The following is a 20,277-nucleotide window of genomic DNA, read 5'->3' as shown; positions in this document are numbered from 1 at the left end:
CTGTGAAGAGAAGTGTGTTGGTTAGACGCGTGTCAGAGATAAGTCGGCGGGATGCACTTACGTTTTCCGTTGAGGCCGCGTCCACTTGCACTCCTGCCGAATTCAGCAGTAGACGAACGACATTCTCATTTCCAGAAAAAGCCGCCAAATGTAATGGCGTCATTCCCGATTCCGTACCCAGTTCCCCGAACAGGCTTTGGCCTGTGGGCGTTTCGGATTTCACCGTGGCTGGCACGCTAGTCAGCAGTTCCCGCACCGTGTCTGCTTGGCCGTAATAGGCGGCCACATGCAACGGTGTCAGTCCCAATTTCTTGCTGGTGATCCTCAAAGAGTTCGTGCTCTTTAGAACATCCAATACCTGGCCATGTCCGTTCTGGGCAGCGAGATGTACCGCCGTGAAACCAGCCTTATTCTCCTCCGTACAGGAGGCCCCGGCTCGTACCAAAGCTTTCACCACGTCCGCGTGACCTCCCTCGGCAGCCAGTTGTAGCGGCGTGGCATCAGTCAATTTATTTCTAGCAGATATCACGCCAGATCGATCGAATTTCATCAGTTCTTCGATTACCTTCACCGAACCCTGCATGGCTGCGATGTGCGCGCAGGTGTTGCCGTCCTTGCTCGTCGCATTCACCAGCGATGGATGCTGCTGCAGGAATAATTTGGCCACTTCTGAGTAGTTGTTCTGCGCGGCGACATGTATCGGCTTCTGTCCCAGATCGTCGGTCGCGTCTATGTTAGCTCCCAACTCAAGTAGGAGCTGACATACCTCCATCTGGCCGCTGGCCGCAGCAAGATGAAGTGGCGTCTGTTTGCGCAATGTTAAAATGTCGATGACGGCGTTGTGATCCTTAATGAGGAACTTCACGAGATGCGTGAAACCGTTCATCGCGGCCAGATGCAACGCCGTGCGACCAACGCGTGACTTGGAATTGATGAAGGCCTTGTTGGTGAGCAGAGCATCGCACACGTGCAGGTAGCCCCGCTCGGCAGCCAAATGCAGCGCTGATCGACCTTCAATATCAAACACATCAACTCTGGCATGATTCGCTAAAAGGTTGTTGACCAGTTCCATGTGGCCTCTGTGGCAGGCTATCAACAGGGGCGTCCACCCCACCGAGGACTGTCGATTCATGGCCTTTTGAATTTCAGTGGGGTTCATGTGGGCTATCATCTCCATCAACACGTCGTTGTTGCCTGCCATGGCACAGTAGTGGAAGGCCGTCTCCAAAGCGTTCTTCGTCTGGAGCGAAACGTCGGCCCCATTCTCCAGTAGCATTCTAACGATTTCCTTATCGGATTCGGGAATCTTCACCTCCTCCTTGGTAATTTGGCATGTGTAATGTAAAGCGGTGGCCCCGTCATCGTTCACGGAGTTGATGTAGGTGGTGGCTTTGTCTGGTCCATGCTTCTCTTTGCAGACATCGATTAAATGTTTCACAATCTCGGGATGACAAGAACGGCAAGCCATATGAAGAGGTGTTTCACCGGTCTGAAAACAATCGCCCCACAATTAGTGTGTCACCTCATCTCAACTCATGTCTGTCGGCCGCACTCAGATACTTACATTGGACTTGTAGAGGGGGTCGCCGTCATCTTCGAGGAGTAGCATCAGCGTGGCCAGATTGCCATGACGGGCGGCAACATGCACCGGCGTCAGGCCATCATCGGTAGTTAAATTGGGACTAGCACCGGACTTAAGGAGCATTAAAGCACATCGATCGCCATCCTTAACTCTAGCGGCTATATGCAAAGGGGTTTCATTCATTTTACCTCCGCGGACATGTACATCGGCGCCGAAGCCCAACAGAGTTTCCACCACAGCCGGCTTGGCTGATTCTACAGCAATGTGCAAGGCTGTGTAATTGTCCTAAACATAGACCCAAACATTAGTAACGCTTCATTCAAAATTGTTGTACGATACCCACATTAGTCGTCACATCGACCTTCTCCCCCTTCTGGAGGAGGGTGTTGATAATGCCCGTATGGCCATAGGCAGCAGCCGTGTGAATGCTCCGGGCACCATCCTTATTTGGCATGTGCAGATATACACCTTTCTTGAACAGCATTGTTGCGCATTCCGCATGACCATTGAGGGACGCAATGTGCATGAGCGTGCTGCCATCTTTCGTGCGCTCAAATATGCTAGCCTTGAATTTGTCCGCCAATATTTCGATGACATGGGCATGTCCATTTTCCGCAGCCAAGTGCATCGGAGTGCGATCTGAAATTCGGCAAAATTAGGCAAATTAATGAGGCTCTTCCCTACGCGGCCAATTCAACTCACCTTGATTGTCGGCTATGGAGGCGGAGGCTCTGACGCCATAGAAGTACTTCAGCAGCGCTTCATCGCCTTCAGCGGCAGCAATGTGCAGTGGCGTTTGACCTTCTCCATTTTGCGTATCGACATTCGTACCGTAGTCGACCAAAATGCGCACCATGTCGACGTCCCGCCGTCTGGCGGCCAAATGCAATGCCGTATCTCCATTAGCAGCGGTTGCCTGTGAACCAAATTAAATATTTGAGATATTATGTCAAGATTGTTGCATGCCACCGCACATGCTATGCGAAAAAGACCGAAGAAGAAAAGGAAATTGCTCAAATTTATGCTGAAGGTCAAAGTTAATGTGGGCCAGATGCAAATCAGTCGGAGCAGCGCATGTTGCACATTAATCGAAACAACAACAACACAAACAACATTTGTGTGGTGCCGACCCACTCCCTCGTTGCAGTTGCAATCTGAGGGCCAATAGCAGTCGAGGCCATGCTTGCAGGGCAGATGATGTGTGTTCAACTCGAACGAAGTTTCCAGCCCATATTTTGTTTTTGTTTTCTTTCTGCTTTATCTACGACAAAAGTTACTTGGCAAACTTAGCCATTCAGTCGGCGTGCGAGCTCCGACATTTCAAGCAACCGGTGGCAGAGCGTACGAAGCAAATCATTTCGATAAAGTTTAATTATTTCGACATATCTGTGTGATGTGAGAGTGTGAGTGTGGGTACTTCAGGTGAAAATTCGCAACAATAACAAATTGATTACATACGTTGCGAATACTGAGAAACACATCCTGCCATATGTACCAACATATATACGTACGTATGTATGAGCACGTTTCGAGCGGAGTGGTTAAATGTAAGTTGTTGCTTGTTCGCATTCAAATTCTTTGATGGAAAGTTGCGTGTTTCATTTCTTATAACAAGATACACTGAAAGAAGTTGGAATGGCGTCCATCAAGCTAACCTGTATTGGGATTCTTTAGCCATTTAGCTACTAGCAATAAAAAAATTGTAACTTTGAAAAGCCAGACATTCGTGTAATAGTGAACATTGTTTACATTGGCAGATCTTAGCTCCTATTTTGTTTTTGCATTATTATTTAATAAATTCGGCATGACCGAAATTAGAAGCAAAAATATAGCTGTTATCCACAATTATCGTTAATTTTACCTACATACAGCTAACTTTATTTACGAATCTTGTTTTATTTCTCCTTAAAGTACATGGTTTGGCATTGCTATCAAATTTTTATAGAATGAGTAAGAATTGCTAGATTTCTTCTTTTCCACATTTTTTATTTTAAATACATTTTTGGACAAATTCTAGAAAATATAAAGAAACAAAAACCAGTAAGGAAAGCTCAAAAGTCGGGCGGGGCCGACTATATGATACCCTACACCTCTATGCTTATTTAGTAGAGCTCTCGTAAAAAGGTTTATACAGGGCATTTCAGAGCTCTATGAGATATTTGGTACAAAATCAAAATCTATCTAATTCTATCGTGCATTTTACGAACTATAGCTATCTCTGAACCGGGTTTCTCCAAATTTTACGTATTAGCTTCTAGACTGGTGATTTGGACTGATATTGACCATTTAGTGCACATTTAACCCGAAATCGGATGAAGATATATATGAGAGCTATATCCAAATCTGAACCGATTTCGATAAAATTTAAAACAGCTACTCCTGTGCTCCATCTAATACCTGGTACCAAATATCACGGTTGTGGAGTGAATATTACGAATGTATGGGACTAAAACTCTAAATCGGATGAAACATATATATGGTTGCTATATCTATATCTCAACCGATTTTCACTAAATTTGATATACTTGCTTCTAGGCTGAATTTGGTCCGATGTACTAAAATTCAGTCCATTTGGTCTTATATCGGCCATTTGGTGCACAATTAACCCGAAATCGGATGAAGATATATATGGGAGCTATATCCAAATCTGAGCCGATTTCGATAAAATTACAAACAGCTATTTCTGGGCTGTATCTTATATATGGTACCAAATATCATTCTTGTGGAGTGCATATTACGAATGTGAGAGGCTTAAACACCAAATCGGATGAAAGATATATATGGGAGCTATAGCTATATCTGAACCGATTTTCTCCAAATTTGATGTACTTGCTTCTAGGCCGAACTCGGTTGGGTGTGCCAAAATTCAGGTAATTTGGACTGATAGTGGACATTTGGTGCACATTTAACCCGAAATCGGATGAAGATATATATGGGAGCTATAGCTGTTGAACCGATTTTCTCCAAATTTGTTGTATTTGCTTTAAGGCTAATCTCGGTCACATGTGCCAAAATTCGGGTCATTTGGACTGATATTGGCCATTTGGTGGTCAGTTAACCCGAAATCGGATGAAGATATATATGGGAGCTATATCCAAATCTGAACCGATTTCGATAAAATTTAAAACAGCTATTTCTGTGCTCCATCTAATACCTGGTACCAAATATCACGGTTGTGGAGTGCATAGTAGGAATGTGAGGGACTTAAAGATCAAATCGGATGAAAGATATATATGGGAGCTATAGCTATATCTGAACCGATTTTCTCCAAATTTCATATACTTGCTTCTAGGCCGAACTCGGTTGGGTGTGCCAAAATTCAGGTAATTTGAACTGATAGTGAATATTTGGTGCACATTTAACCTGAAATCGGATGAAGATATATATGGGAGCTATATCTAAATTTGATCCGATTCTCACCAATTTCAATAGGGTTCGTCCTTGGGCCAAAAAAATATTGTTTGGAAAATTTCATCTCAATCGGATAATAAATGCGACCTGCATTTTGTTCACAAGAATACATGGACAGACGGACGGACGGACGGACAGACGGACTGACATGCATAAATCGACTCAGAAAGTGATTCTATGAAGGTTCTCAAAAGTAACTATGGGTCTATCTCGTTTCCTTCTCCATGTTACAAACAAATGCGCAAAGACATAATACCCTTACCACTATGTGGTGTAGGGTATAATTATTGCATGGAAATTGTTTCCTTAAATACCCTAATGATAAAATGCTCAAGTTTTTTTAGTAACTCATATTTGCTTTGCCAAATCGACATTCAAGGATTTCCTTAAAAAAAAAAAAAAAAACATTAATTACAGAAATAACTAATTGAAATTCTTGACAGTTTTTATAAACTTCTTCCACTTTTTGCTTCAAAATCCTCAATACATTAAATTATTAGTAGGGATATTCTGTCGAATATTAAAATATAGCAGACAGAGCAACTGCTACATGTGCAATTTCATGGTTTATTTGTGAAAATAAACATGGAGCAAAGAGAGCATAGAACAAATATGGATCGATCGAAAGAATTTGTTCCTTATCTAGTTCCGTGGACTACGGTCGTTTTTTTTTATGAAAACTCCGCGTATAAGTGATATGAAACATACGAAATCACTCATACGCTTAGGAACTGGTGTACTGAACTCTGAACTACAATGCAGCACCTAAAAAATTTGTAGAGCTAATGATGATCCGTGATGCTATCATCTGTTTCATAGGGCAGGCAATTAATAAAATTTTCCCATTAAATAACAATATTTTCAAAAAATACAAAATCACGTTTTAGTTTTGAATGATGAAATTATGGTAAACTTGCATTTCAAAATATGTTACAAGATAACTTCCAAAATTCCACCTAACGCAGGCTCGTGATTTTTCCCTAGGAAAAAAAACACAATTACCACTCCCAGTTGGTTAATCAAGAAATGGTAATTGTGGCGGTTCACACTCTTTTCGTACACAACTACTTCAGCCATGCCACGAAACACTCCTTGCTGTTTAATTGGACAATCACGTCATTTTGCGCCTTCAACACACTAAGTGGCCAGTCACTTTCGGTCATTTATTTCGATTGTCATGTGGGTACACAGGAGGTCGCCGTACACTACACTTTTCCTTTAGAAGCTCCGGATTGTTGCGATAGCATTCCAAGAAATCTACACGTAACTTCCCTTCGTATGGTCCTTCCATAGCGACGCTTCAAATAAAACTGAAGGATACAATTCCAGATGAAAAGGACACATGTGTCCATAGCTATGCGTGGCAAGTGTGACTTGCAAAAGCAGAAGATTTGTCACATGCGCCATTTACACATTCTCTGCGAAATGTAATCCTCATCACTGGCCTCTCGCCATTTCTCGCAGTGTACGCACGTTGAGGAGATTGTCGTGAAATTGAAATTCGCTAAATTGCCTCAACACGCAAAATCATTCTCAGCCGCTTCTTTTGCAATTATTGTGTCGTATTAAAGTTCGCAGTTCGAAAATGACAATCTGCACCTTTGGGTCGAGGCGAATGAACTGGTGTGCCATATCCACCTCTCTCGCCGGGAGAGGATTACTAACTTTGATCTATGGGAGGGTGTTGCAGCAGAGCCAGTCATGTCACTGATAATTTAACACCTTGCGTTAAGTAAAACTTAATTATTTAATGTGAGAATAATAGAGCGATGAATGTACACCTGTGCAGACAGACTCGCACACTCGCACGTATGTGGATGCCAGAGGCGAAAAGCCTTGACTTTTGTGGCGTGTTTGAATTACTTTTTTTGTCATCGCGCGTTACACATTTTTTATTGGCAAACTATGGGAATTTTTAATACTGACGACTGATTCCACAAATGGTCTATGGGTTGTGGGGTGCTTTGAGGCTAAGACTTGATATTCATTTCAATTCTTGCATTTGTTTTCTTATGAAATTCTTCTTAAGAATGTGGCTATTCCCCATATTCTTAGTAAAATTTTATCAACGAAAAACTTGCTTTGTTTCCCGAAAGATTCGAAATATTTGAGCCGAAGTTAAGATTTTCTCTTTGCAATTCTATCCTCAATGTGGTCACGGAATGTACAATATATATAAATGTAAAATGTAAATTATAAATTAAAAACTCTTACCTTCAGTTGTTCGGCCGTTTGTGCCGATAACAGCTCTCGAACCATCGACTGATTGCCAGCCTCAACAGACAGTAGCAGGGGTATTTTTCCTCTCTATGAAGAGAAAATAGAAGTTTAAAATTTATTTGAAAATAAAAGATCGCAAAGTATTTGTCTAGTTTGAATATTTCGCAGAAATCTTTAAAAATGTAATAAACGTTTTACTGAAAGTAAAATTTAATTAAAACAAGTAAAAAAATATTAAGTTCGCCCGGACCGAACTTTTAATACAATGTGCCCATTACGAACTACAAACACCAATTTTTAGACAAATGTGTTCAAAAATCATCAAAATACCGAATATCAGGAGGTACCGTTATAAGGTGGCTATTCCAAAACTTGAACCGATATGGACATTTTTAATACCAACCATCCTAGCAATACAAATTTATCAACGGATTTTTTAAGATCTACGTCAAATAATGCGGGCTGCATCGTGATTTCAGCAGACAGACGGACATCGTTAAATAGACTTAGAATTTTATGCTGATTATGAATATATATACTTTATGGAGTCTACGCCGAATATTTACGAATGTTACTTAAGTACCCTCCCTTCAAGGTGGAGGTGCAAAACATAACTAGTTATTGGCCCTGTTTCAATGTGTTTGTCGGCATGTTTAATATTTTGAAAAGATTTCAAAAATGTTTGAAATAAAGAGAATTAGATTTTTTTTGTACAAACATATACAAATTCCAAGCAACTTGATGACTACTATTAATTAACCTCTTTCATAGGATCTTATTCAGTAAATTGAGAAAATTCTATTGAAATATACGCCTAAAATCAATTAAGTAAGTTAAGTCAATAATATTGATATTAATTAATATTGATTGTAATATTGATACTTCTAATATAATATCTTCTACTTAATTACTATTTTTTTATTCTATTTTTTTTTTTTTTTTCATCTGATTATTTATTTCTAATTTTTTAAATAAACTAAAAATATATCGAATTAATACAATTGAAAACCCCATAAATTGACAGTATTTCTACAAACAATTGTAATTAAAAAACAACCTTCAAACCTAGTATTATTGTTTAATGTATATACAAAACACCCTTACATCAAAATGCGGACCTAGACATAAATTGTATGGAAGGGAAAAAACTACTGAGAATAAAAATATTTTAGTTTATATAAAAATTTTTGTTATGATGTCTAGAACAATGGTCCAACGAAATTTTAGAGGATGTAAGCTGTCCTTGCCGATTATTACTTATGTGTTAAAGCCACCAATTCAAATAAAACCACAATTGCTTTTCCATCCAGACTAATCTCTCCATCGTTAAGTATGGCTAACGCAATGCCAATTTGATTTTACTTCTAAACTGAATCATAGCTATTTAGAGAATCAGCAACTAGGCACAGCGGCTTTATTATCAAAATCTGTTTTCATTTAATTTTTGATCTTCAATTCGATTTGTTGAGAAATAATTCAGACCGTCCCTTTTACTAGAGTATTATAAACAAGTAAATATTTCAATACAGTCCCTTTGGGGGCTAAGGGAGGTGTTAGAAAATATGCGGGTGTATAGAAGTTTGTGTGTGTAGTTATGTATTTGCATTATTGTTGTCTGTCTTTCTGTCAGTTCCTAGGCACCCTCGCTACCTGTTCGCCTATTGCTATTCGTTGCTGTGTGTCTACCAATATTGGCGGTATTGTTGTCTGCGTCGCGACTGAAGGGGTTGTTTAGCTTAGCTTTAGGCCAAAACGGAAATGTTTATGTTTACGTTGGTACCGACTGTTACGACTACATTCCGACTCCATCAATCAATTTTCATGTTCTTTTGATTTTTATTGTTTTTGTCTGGTAGCATTCAAACCTTTTTTATATTCCATCCAGATTAACTGAACTGGATGAAATGCTGTTATTATAACCACTAAGAAGATTTCATACTATGATACTTAAAATCCGCACTTCCGTCATTAACATATTTAGTCGCTATGATGAAGGTAATTATTAGATTAATGGGAACAGGGTCTTTGGACTTCTATTCACACAAACAAAGTGCCGACTAGTCTTATGCGTTATTTACTTACACCGTCTGTTTTAAGTCGTATATCCTTTCCAGCTGCTGCCAATAATGCTCTCAGAATGTTTGTTGCTGTTCCTGTTTGTCGGCTGGAAACCAAATGGACTGCCGTTTGTGAACGTGACTGAAAAAATTACAAACAAAATGTAGTTAAAATCAATAATTATTGCAAAATCTGTTGCAGTTCCTAGGAAAACTCAATAGCAACTGAATTTATTCCCCAGCTATCAACAATTGTCGAACCTTCTACTTATGATATTTCCATTGTAAATTTGCAGGTTTTTTCTATCGTTGGTAATTATATTTGTTTTAAAAATCCTGAAGATTGACATGCCCTGCCTCGCATTCCATTTATAACTTGCGCAGTGGAACTAGACAACAACTCCGTGTCTCATCAGTTGCAACTTTTGATGAGTTTAGCAACTTGCCAAGCATAGGAAGAACTGTGCATCCACTCGAATATGAAAATATAACAAATCCACGACACACATACTCTACATTAAAATTGAAGATATTATCACTACTTGACAATATAAGCCTTGTTTCTTCGTTTGCAAGAATAAACAACATTTCTGCGCTTGAAAAATATGTAACACTTTCAGATACGTTGCATACATACATTGCGCAATATTCCGATATTCTCAGAAGAATGGAGATATATTGAAAAAGTTTTTAAACGAGTAAAATTTAGTTGAATGTTTACTAGAATCCGATTGACTTATAAGTCGATTTTAAAGGATTGTTTTAAAATATTTACAAGTTCGCTGTTCTCATACAAACTGAAATATTTGTTTTCTTTCCTCAGCAGATCGCCGGTAGACTAGTTGTACCGTTTGGAAGTACTGTGGCCAAGCTTTAATAACTCACATATTCCGCATGATTATAAACTGCTAATGAAATCGCTGTAACTGCTGTATCCTTTTTTGCTGAAGCTATGAAGGATATGCGATTCTCAAAATGATTGTAACCTTAGTTTCTACCATACCGTAAAAACATACGTGCTTTGATATTCGCATAGGTTATAGTTAGATTTCGTTAGATTGAAAAGAGGGGCCAACACGGTCATCACATTCTCTGCTAGACATGCACATAAGCCAGTATAGACCTGCTGTGCGCTCTATATTGAATCGAACTTCAGTTGCCCTTACAAAATCCTTAACTGTGTTATTTCATTTCCGATGATCTGATTTAGGTCTGGTAAGGAGTCTTTCTCTAAGAATTGGAGTCTGATATTTGCAAATGCTGAACATTGGCAGGGAAAATGTTCCAAAGTTTCATCCCGCATGTCCTGCATATGCTGTTATCTGCACAACCTATCTTGTACAGATGAGCTTGTAGTCCCAGGTGGCCCGTAAGGATGTCTGTTACCCCACTAATCTCCTTCTTACCTAAAAATAGAAGGTTCTCCGTTTGTATCTCAATAGGGTCGGCCCATAGGATTTTTGTGGTTTTCTCTAGGCCTTCAAAGGGACGTGACGCATTTGCCACGTGACTGCTAACCCCCTACCTGTTTTGCCGAGAGAATTCGCAATTTCGTTACCTCTAATTTACACATGACCTGGTGTCCATGTGATGCGTACTGAACAGTGTTTTGAATAGTTTTTGATTGAATTTCTACATTTCAATACAGTTTTTGAATTTACTGTTTGGGTTGTTATAGCTTTTATTGCGATTTTACTGTTCTTTAGGTCGTTTACGGATATTCGCATGAAAAAGTGAATGGTGAGTAAGTGAGTGTCGCTGAGTAACTTAAAAATAATTCGAAAAGTTTTCGCATTTTATTTGGGATATCGCAATTATTTTGTTCTTGCAAAACACTCAGGCTAAATCACATGATTGTTGTTTTTACAATTATGCCTTGAAGCGCAAATCAAAATTATTATGAACATATGTAAATATTTATGTATGTACATAACATATGTATAAATGTTATCAATCCAATACGGTTTGACGACACTGCACGTGCTCGATGTTTTTCTTGAATAATGTTTTTTTTTTTAATCAGTTCGGTTCTCTTTACAAACGTCAGTCAAGGTCATCTGATAGAAATCATGCATTCGCTCCGTTTTCAGCTGAGCCTTATTTTAAAAGCATAAAAATGCAAATAATTTAACCGACCAACCTTGTGACACTTAATTGAGTTGAACTTGGCGTTTGGGCCGCACAGCCCTTTAATGAAATTTGGTCACACAACAGCACGGACCCCCGTGACGTTTCCTTGGGCTCGCTGTGCATCTAGTCCGAAATTAACTTTATGCAATAAACTTCAAGCCATGAGTAAGAAAACAAAAAATAATAATAATACTGCCATTAAATTGTATGGCACTTCAAAACTTGGAACCTCCTGCAAGAAAAAATGCAAACAAGAAGTTGCAATGGCATGTGGCAATTAGTTTACTCCTGCTGCTTGACCTTTACCTAATGACACGCAGGAATTTTCCCAAGAATGTTTTCTAGTTTAAAACGAACCTACCAACGAATAACGAATTTTCCAAGGAAAAAATACTCCTCCTCGCTTATTTTTGTTTGGAAATTTCCCATCATGGGAGCAAACTTACCCCTCCTGTTGAAAAAGGGTCAACACCACGTTTGTTCAGTAACAGCTTTACGACATCCTCACGCGAATACATTGCTGCAATATGCAGCACATTATAATTGTCCTGTAAATGGAAAGAAAAACCAAAAGAAAAATTAGAAAATTGTTTATGGCTCTTGTATTTTAATAACAAAAAGCAAAACAAAATTATCTGATTATCTTAAATTGCTGATAATTCCGAGTTCATAAATTGTTTAAGAAATGGTGTATTTCTTATCTTATAGGGTATATTTCATATTCACATTAATTTATAAATCCAAATAGTTAATGGCCATTAGAAACCTACACCACCACACGGGTTGGTAAAATTAAAATACTAATTTCTTTTGATCTATTTTCCGTTCATACCCTCCACCATACATAGTATGGAGAAAATATTAAATTTGTCATTCCATTTGTACCTCCTCGAAGTAAACATTTTAGTCCCCACAAAGTACATAAATTCTTGATCAGCGTAAGATTCAATGTCGATTTAGCCAAGTCCGTTCGTCCGAACGAAATTAGAATTTGTTTGGCATTGAAAATGGGCCCTGTTTTGGTATAGCCCCCATATAACTGTACCGGCAGATTGGAAGTTTCTGTTCCCTATATGTAGGAACTATCATTGCAGAGAAGTGTCCATATAGATCCAAGTTTATTCGGTATTTTCATGATTTGTGTCAAAGTGTTTACCGAAATTGTTTAAAATTCTAAATACAAAATATTAAACAATTTCTCGTTTAACCGCCATATAACGGCACCTACCAATTATCAGTATTTTGATGATTTAAGCTACTCTTTTCACTTGAATTACTTCAAATTCCGAATTTAGAGTTTACAATGGATACTACTTCCTATGACAGAAACCACATCTCCCATTTTTCAGTATTTTTGTCGCTATCGCCCATTGTTTGATTTTAGCTAGATTTTTCAACAGAATTATATTAAACTTGGTGTCTGGAATTCGTAATAGGCACCGCCCCCGCTGGCATGTAATTGTTTATGGATATCCACGTTTTCTTGAAGTCCCATTTAACTATAAGTTATTCGGAATTTGTACATTTTTCAACGGATTTTTCCTTCCAAAAGTGTTTGAGGGTATTAAGGTTCGGGCGAGCCGAAATTAGGTGCTTTTTTTACTTCAACTTTCCCCTACCTGTTCGTCCGTCTGGTGTCGCTCCACCTATACCGTATAGTCATTAAAAAGTAATAGGCTTACATTTTCAGGTTTTCGATAGGATACAAATGCTATTTTTTATTTTTGAAGAACTATTGTCTGTGAACTTGAGTTCTGGGGTATCCATTGTGCTATAGAACTGTCTGACTTATCAAGAGGAAATGTCTACAATGATGAGCGATTCTCCACAAAAAATGTATGGCAAATAACAAAGAAATTGACTTCAAGCGTTGCAATTTTAATAGACTATGGCTAAATGTTGCAACTTTTCTATCCTCTTAGTTGAAAATTTACTTTTTTGCCTTTACAATTAAAATCGGAAAGTAGCACGAATATTATCACCTTATATTCCCCGCCAGATTGAACCCCCATATTGAAATCAATGCATATACAAGAAAGATACTGTGATGCATGTCTTTCATATCACTATGCTTACTCATTTCCCGTAATTCGACGTTTTCAGTCGATATATGAATAAAAAATATATATCTACCGATCACTGTAAGCTCGTGGTTCGCTATATAAGAAATATTTTCTTTAAGTTCGTCCGGGACAAACTTTCAATTCCCTCAACCTTGTGGTACAGAAAAAAATTAATTAATTCAATTAATAATATCGGTACTCAATATTCCAATGAATTCTATTTTAAACTCCAAATGCCAGTGACATAGATTGGAAAATACAGTTAGGTCTTCAAAATACCATAAAGTGTAAGATATGTAGGTGCGATGAGAACCGACACAGTTAATTTTCTGCCACAAGGACTGCTATTGCGATTTTCAAATACCAAATTTGAACCAATTGAAGCAAAACACATTACAGAGTCTTTATACCGATCAATTACGTTGAGGAATGTGATTGTTAGCATCAGATTAAAATAAAAGAATAAATATGTATGCAGTTGACTGCTTTAAGAGTTGGTGTCCATTGCAAACGTAAAAACTCATCTTAAAAATTTTTCCTTTAAAAAAAGTGACAAGAATTAAATCAATATACCGGAATACCGGAAGGTACCAATGAAGGCTATATGAAAACGATGATCGATAACAATCATCCTTCAGATAATGTAAATTGATGTGACAAATGTATGTATGTTATATACTGTATCTTGATGGACATTTAATTATATAATAATAATGAATTGTGTTAAAATAGTTACTAATCACCAATAAATGTACTTTATGCAGTCTCCAGCAAATATTTGTTGGTGTAAAAAATGCTATGAAAAATGGAATATACACTCCCTTCTATGGTGGAGAATATGGAAAAGTCACTAGTCATATTACATCATAGGTGTGTCCAGATAAGTGTAACGCCTTAATTTTTTTCTGGCCTTGCCAAAAAGGATGTAACTACATATGTGTGTCAATCGAAATACGAAAATAATAAAATGAAATAAAAACCATGAAACCCAAAAATGCATGCCTAAAAAACACTGTTTTAATTATACCAAATCTAATTGCACGAATTTCATGTATTTGCAATAAAAAAATATACTGCTTGGATTCGGACCCTACCCACTATGTAATTCCTTATGGCCTGCGAATAAGGAGCTGCACCTACTTTCTAGGATCTAGGCGAAACTTGTAACATCACTTTATATGCATGCAATAAATTCATCAACATAAAACGTCCGTCATCGCATGCAAAGTGCCCAGGTTCAGGTGTGGTAACAGAACACAAATTCATTCTGTCAGATTTGAAAGTGTCCATTCTATTTCGGGTCATTATGTTAAGTGAATTCCACGGCAATCAACTGTCACAGCAACAAAAAAAAACATTACACTGCCGAGGACAATTGGCGGTGTGTTCGGAATGTTTTAAACAAATGAGATACCAACCTGAAAAGAAAAATTATTGCAAGAATTTGCCGACAGATAGGCCTAGAAATACACTCCATGTTCCAAAGTGAGTCATGATATTCACCTAAAGCCCTTTATGGCAAAAAAACAAACATAGCCGCCGATGCAACATTTCTATGTCAGTTTTGATGTTTGGTGTCGGACCAAAGGTCGACGTCGTCGTACTCTGTTGTAGGTTTGAACGTTTTCATTGTGAAAACCCACACACAACAACGTATATTCATCGTCTATCGTCTATCCATGGCAATGTACGCCGAGCCAGACCGGAAACAGTAGACCAGCAAACATTCTTACCAACTTGATTTACTTTTAAAGAATTGCGGCCGCATTTGTTCGTTTTTCTTTTTGCCAGCCTTGCTTTGGCCTACTTTCCTTTGGAATGGGGCCCACAACAGTTCGGGAGTTGTTGTTTAGTTGTTGTGTTATTGTTTTGGGTTTTTTCACCTGCTGCTAGCATTCGTTGTCGTAGTGGAGTTACACCTCAAGTTGTGCTGCAGTGTTAGGTGGCGAATATCTATAATTCTTGTCATTGTTTTTCACATTTCCATTCCATTTTCTATTTCAACTGCTAAAGTGGAAATTAAGTAGGGACATTCAGTAAGAATAAAGAAATTCTAATTTATTTAGAAACTTGGTGAAATGAGACTAGTAACGGTGCCTATGAATGACTTATAGCCAAAACCAAAATAAATATAGGAGTTGTTTTTTTATTTTTCTAAAAGTCGACAGACATCTAAATAATATTGACGAAAATGACCTCATTGGTCATTTCCTTTAAACACAATTCCTCTGATTCAATGTAGGACATCACTCGATACCCTTGCACCTTAAATATGAAGATCTGATATTTTTACTATTTTTTATAATACAAAGTTGTACATGTATTTTCTAATGTAGTCTAGGAGTCCTTTTTCAAACCAATTCTAGGTTTTTCATTCAATTTTAGCAAAACAAAATTCATTATTAATCGCATTGTAATTGCTGGCCGGAGACGTGGGTTTACTAAAAACTCAATTACCTTAAGATGGCCCACACCTTGCAAATGAGTAATCAAGTGTCGTCATTGTCCCAAATAAAATGTAATTGTCATCACATCCGGTGGCAGTAATAATAATATGGCCTTTCATTGAAGTTAATGGCTTTTTCTTTGTGTCCATCCATCCATCCATGGCTGGAATGCGTGAACGAAACTTTGTATTTATGGTGACACTTGATTCGCACACTATCATTATGCCAAAAGTCGAGGAACGTGCCCTGTGGCCTGTTCTGAAATCGGATATTTCATCACACAGGTGCTTTTAAGCTAATTGAAATCAGTGTCAAACGTGCCAGGCGAAGACATGCAAAGTGGCATTTCTCAAAAATTTAATTTTCTAAACATAGTTAATTACACTGTAATCTTCAAACTTGGATGCCGAATGGCTATGTTATCACTCCGAACACTCCTTATTTTGCACCCTACCACTGAGGTTCATCACTTAGTCACAGCTTCGGAGTAGGAGCGAGGAACACCTTGATTAATTGGAGTTACACTTGCAACGAGCCTACAACAGCAACTCAAACTTCAACCACTTCAACTGCTTTAATTAAATTACAGCGGCACTAATCAGTCCGCTTTTGTTAAAAGCATTCAACAACGCCATGGGCCATTCTTCATGCCTTTCTTGCTTTTGATTAAATCCATTTGACGAAGTCGTTGAAGGATATGATTAATAACAAGATTATAATCGTGGATAAAATAAAATGAATGTCAGCGATTATTGTGTGAAACCGAACTTGTTGTCATTGTGTGGAGACATTGTTATACCATACGAGATAGATGACTGCAAAAATGAATATTAGTCTCCATTAACTCCATTCACAAAGTATATAATTCCTACATTTCTGTATTCCACTGATAGAACAGATTTTGAAAATGTGAGAGTGTTGAAAATATGAGCACGCAACAAAGTCTGTGAGATATAATCACCTCATATTTGTCAGTTATGGGTTAAGAATAAAGTTTTTTTTTTTAATTATCTGCACCCCAATATAATACGACGAATTTAAATAGCGAGAGAAGTCTTCTTGAAGCAGAATAATGATTTTCCTGCCACGGAATCAACAATAAAGCGAGCTTCGTGTGTGTATGGTCGGTTCTAACGAAATGTAAACCTACAGACGATACTGAAAATCCCATGGATCCACTTTGTTTCAAATTACTGAAGATCTTGTCCACATAATGCGTAACCACAAATATAAGCTACTAAAACTTATTATCCGAATAAAAATCGATGGAAGGCTATCAGAGGAAGAATGAAAATAATTTGCATCAATAATATACAGGGGTGGAGCAGCATACATGGCGTTGGCAATCTTTGAGACCAATGCCGAAAATGTGATTAGAAATTTTCAATTATTGAAATGAAATTTAATAATGTTTTTTTTACATATTAGTATTGATTGCCAAAATTCGCATGTAATGAAGATTAAAAGAAAATTCATGTTAAGTTGATGCTTCTTCCTAAAAATGTGCAACCTCACAAACAAAAAAACTGCAAATGCAAGTAGGAAAAATGCTTAAAACTATCAAACTCATCAAAAAAGGTACTGTCTCCTGAATAAGGGCGCAACTCGAAATAGGCTCAAAATATTCTAATTCCTAGTACCAAAATACAGACTTGGACAATAACCTATATATAACCAGTGCTTGTAATTAATTCTAAATATCTAGAATTTTGTGGTGGTTTTTTATTAAAACCTTCAAAATGCCAAGTTGAGGAGGTTCCGAAATCTAGGGGTTACTCCAAAATGAGTACACCTAAAACTTTTCAAAAAAACAAATCACTCTCCATCTAAGAATCATAAACGCCAAAAATACATGCTATTAAAGCAACAACTTAACTTCAAGTTGTAAAAACCTCACTTGTCAAAGTAATTTGTTCCTCACTGGAAATCGCCGAATAAAAGCAAGTTAAGTTGTAATTCCTAGCCAAAGACTTTGAAACTCTGTATATGGGCTATACAGTTATATTCGAACTTCGCCGAAAAGGATTTTTAACGTCTATTAATCAGAAAAGTCATATTGAGACAATAAGGGCAGTAGGAGTGGTAAGAAACCTACATAGTAACAAGTAAAAAAGCAGCTAAGTTTGGCCGGCCTAAATTTTAAATACCATTTGGAAGGAACTTGAAAATTTTCAAAAAAAAAACTTCCGGAATCTACCCCTTAAATTAAAGCTATTATATAGAGACCATACGAAGACGTGGACCTGCTTACGACATTTTTTGTCATAGACTTAACGAACTTCAAATACCAAATTTGAAACAATTCCGGTGAATAATGTCGCTAAAATCATGAAAATACCGTATATCGGGGGTACCGTTATATAGGGGATAAACGAAAACGAACTTAACCTGCCTACTGGTAAACATGTATGTATGCAAAATGTTAGCATTTTATCTCAATTCGTTCGGAAGATAGCATGATTAAAACAGACAGATGTACAGACAGCCAGACGCTAGATCGTCTTAGAATTTTACGCTGATCCATGAATATTTCTAGGTGGTGTTACAACAGAGGTGTTACAACAGAATGACAAAGTTAATATTCCCTTCATACGGTGTAAAAATGTCGGAGGGTACTGCTATTAATCAGAACCTCAATCCTCACCTTGATCCTCATTCTGTCAAAAAACATATTAAACGAAAGTTAGATTGATGTACAGATGGTCAAACCTAAATCGGGTTTGAGTTTTCCGCTGTTCAAGCATAAATTAAATGATCGTTTCAAACTTTTTTACACTTTTGCTAATATGGGAACATCGGGTTCTAGCATCGCTTGTTACAGATACACACAAAGATACCAGAGGGCTGCAATGAATATCAATAATTCGTAATTGGTTTGATCTGAGTGAATTGATATTTTCCGCATCGGACTGCACTTGAAACACTTCACTCGTAATCAAAGATGAGTGTTTTTGAGAGCGTTTGATTTGTTCAGCAACATGAGTTGATCGAACACGTGAATTGAAGTGAGCAATCACAACTGTTATTTTTTTCTTTCAATCGAGTTTTTCCAGTCGGCATCATTGTTTATTCAACCATTCAATCAATGTGGGGCATTTTTTTAGTGGGGACTAAATTCATTATTTCGCTCAGACTCAATCTTTTGTGTTTTAATCAAATCAAATTACTCATTTTAGAAGAAGAATCAAACCATAGATGCACCAAATAGTACGTCTGCGTTGATCTCAGTTGGTTGATGAGACTTCAACGAATGTACACATGCGTGGGTGACGCAGTTTTTTTTAGGAAAATTATTAATAACTTGGGCTTATATTTTTTGTTGTTTCAATATTTTTATTACGATAAAGAAGGGAGATATTTTTTTTTTTTTTGATTGCGAACACAGAGCTTCGATCATTTCATGTCTTTCCACAACTTTTTCATTCCCCTTGAGCAACATATTACATCTGACCGGCTGATTGAGTTTCATTGGATTTCCGCTAAGTGTGAAGAAGTTTGCCAACCTTCCCGAGACTTTAACCTATGTTCTTGGCACTGTAGAATGCAAAACAAGACCTGATTATTTTTTTACATGGGCGTCATTTATTCGTGTCAATCTATCGCAACGTTGTTAAACGAAGTGTGAAATATCTCTGATTACCACTCTCTGCCCAACATTCTTCAGAAACAATATTCCCTCCCACAGGCAGAAAGAAATATTAACTTCATATATCAAACATAAATAAAAAAGAAAAAACTAAACCCAAAACCAAAGCCAAAATACTAAAATAGCCGGTTAATTTTCGTCCAGCAGAGTGAGGTCGTCATACTCAAAATATACTCTGCTTTGCAGCTTAGACTGCGACCGTCAATCTCCTCCAAGTGTTTCATAAAAATCGCCCTTGGTCAACACGACCACTTAGAGTGCTTTCGCAAACACACACACATTCGACAATTCACACCAACAAATATGGAGTTTATTTGGGTCAAGGATTTTTCGGCAAAGTTTCAAAAAAAACAAACAAACAAAATATAAAAAATAAAACAAGCGGCCCAAAATGTCATTGGAAACATAACTTGGCTGTAACGCATCCGAAGAATGCCAACCTTATCCTTTGAATATTGTTTTTAAAGAAAGTCCTATGTTTTTGGCAGGTCTTCTGGAATTAAAGTAGCAGGGAACAAAGTTCATTAAACGCATTTGCAGCAGAACAACCCTTACGCTCCCCGCCAACAGCAATCACATGGCCAGCGCTGGTGAGTTCCGCGTTTTCCCTTTTTGGGGGCACGCACTGACGCATTTGTTTTTCTTCGGTTTCTATTACAACTCACATTTGGCAGGTACACACATTGTTGCGTGCTCCGCAGCCTTTTATAGTGCCAGACCG

At 37.7% G+C, this 20,277-nt stretch overlaps 1 protein-coding gene across 5 annotated transcripts in view; it reads right to left on the bottom strand.

The window, feature by feature from the left end:
* The window catches only part of LOC101893528 (serine/threonine-protein phosphatase 6 regulatory ankyrin repeat subunit A), a 35,402-nt gene that overhangs the window by 9,589 nt on the left and 5,536 nt on the right, over positions 1 to 20,277 (bottom strand). For all 5 annotated transcript variants that reach the window (XM_020036426.2, XM_059121350.1, XM_020036425.2 and 2 more), the window contains exons 3-9: positions 11,847 to 11,948; positions 9,296 to 9,412; positions 7,208 to 7,300; positions 2,285 to 2,498; positions 1,926 to 2,221; positions 1,565 to 1,867; positions 62 to 1,489 (exon numbers count right to left, since the gene is read on the bottom strand). In XM_020036426.2, coding sequence (XP_019891985.1) covers positions 62 to 1,489; positions 1,565 to 1,867; positions 1,926 to 2,221; positions 2,285 to 2,498; positions 7,208 to 7,300; positions 9,296 to 9,412; positions 11,847 to 11,948 — 2,553 coding nt within the window. The remainder of the gene's footprint in view (positions 1 to 61; positions 1,490 to 1,564; positions 1,868 to 1,925; positions 2,222 to 2,284; positions 2,499 to 7,207; positions 7,301 to 9,295; positions 9,413 to 11,846; positions 11,949 to 20,277) is intronic.

Source organism: Musca domestica, unplaced genomic scaffold (genome assembly GCF_030504385.1).
Source record: "Musca domestica strain aabys unplaced genomic scaffold, Musca_domestica.polishedcontigs.V.1.1 19, whole genome shotgun sequence".
NCBI lineage: Eukaryota > Metazoa > Arthropoda > Insecta > Diptera > Muscidae > Musca > Musca domestica.
Note: the sequence above shows the minus strand (reverse complement) of the source record. Positions and strands in the feature narration are given on the sequence as shown.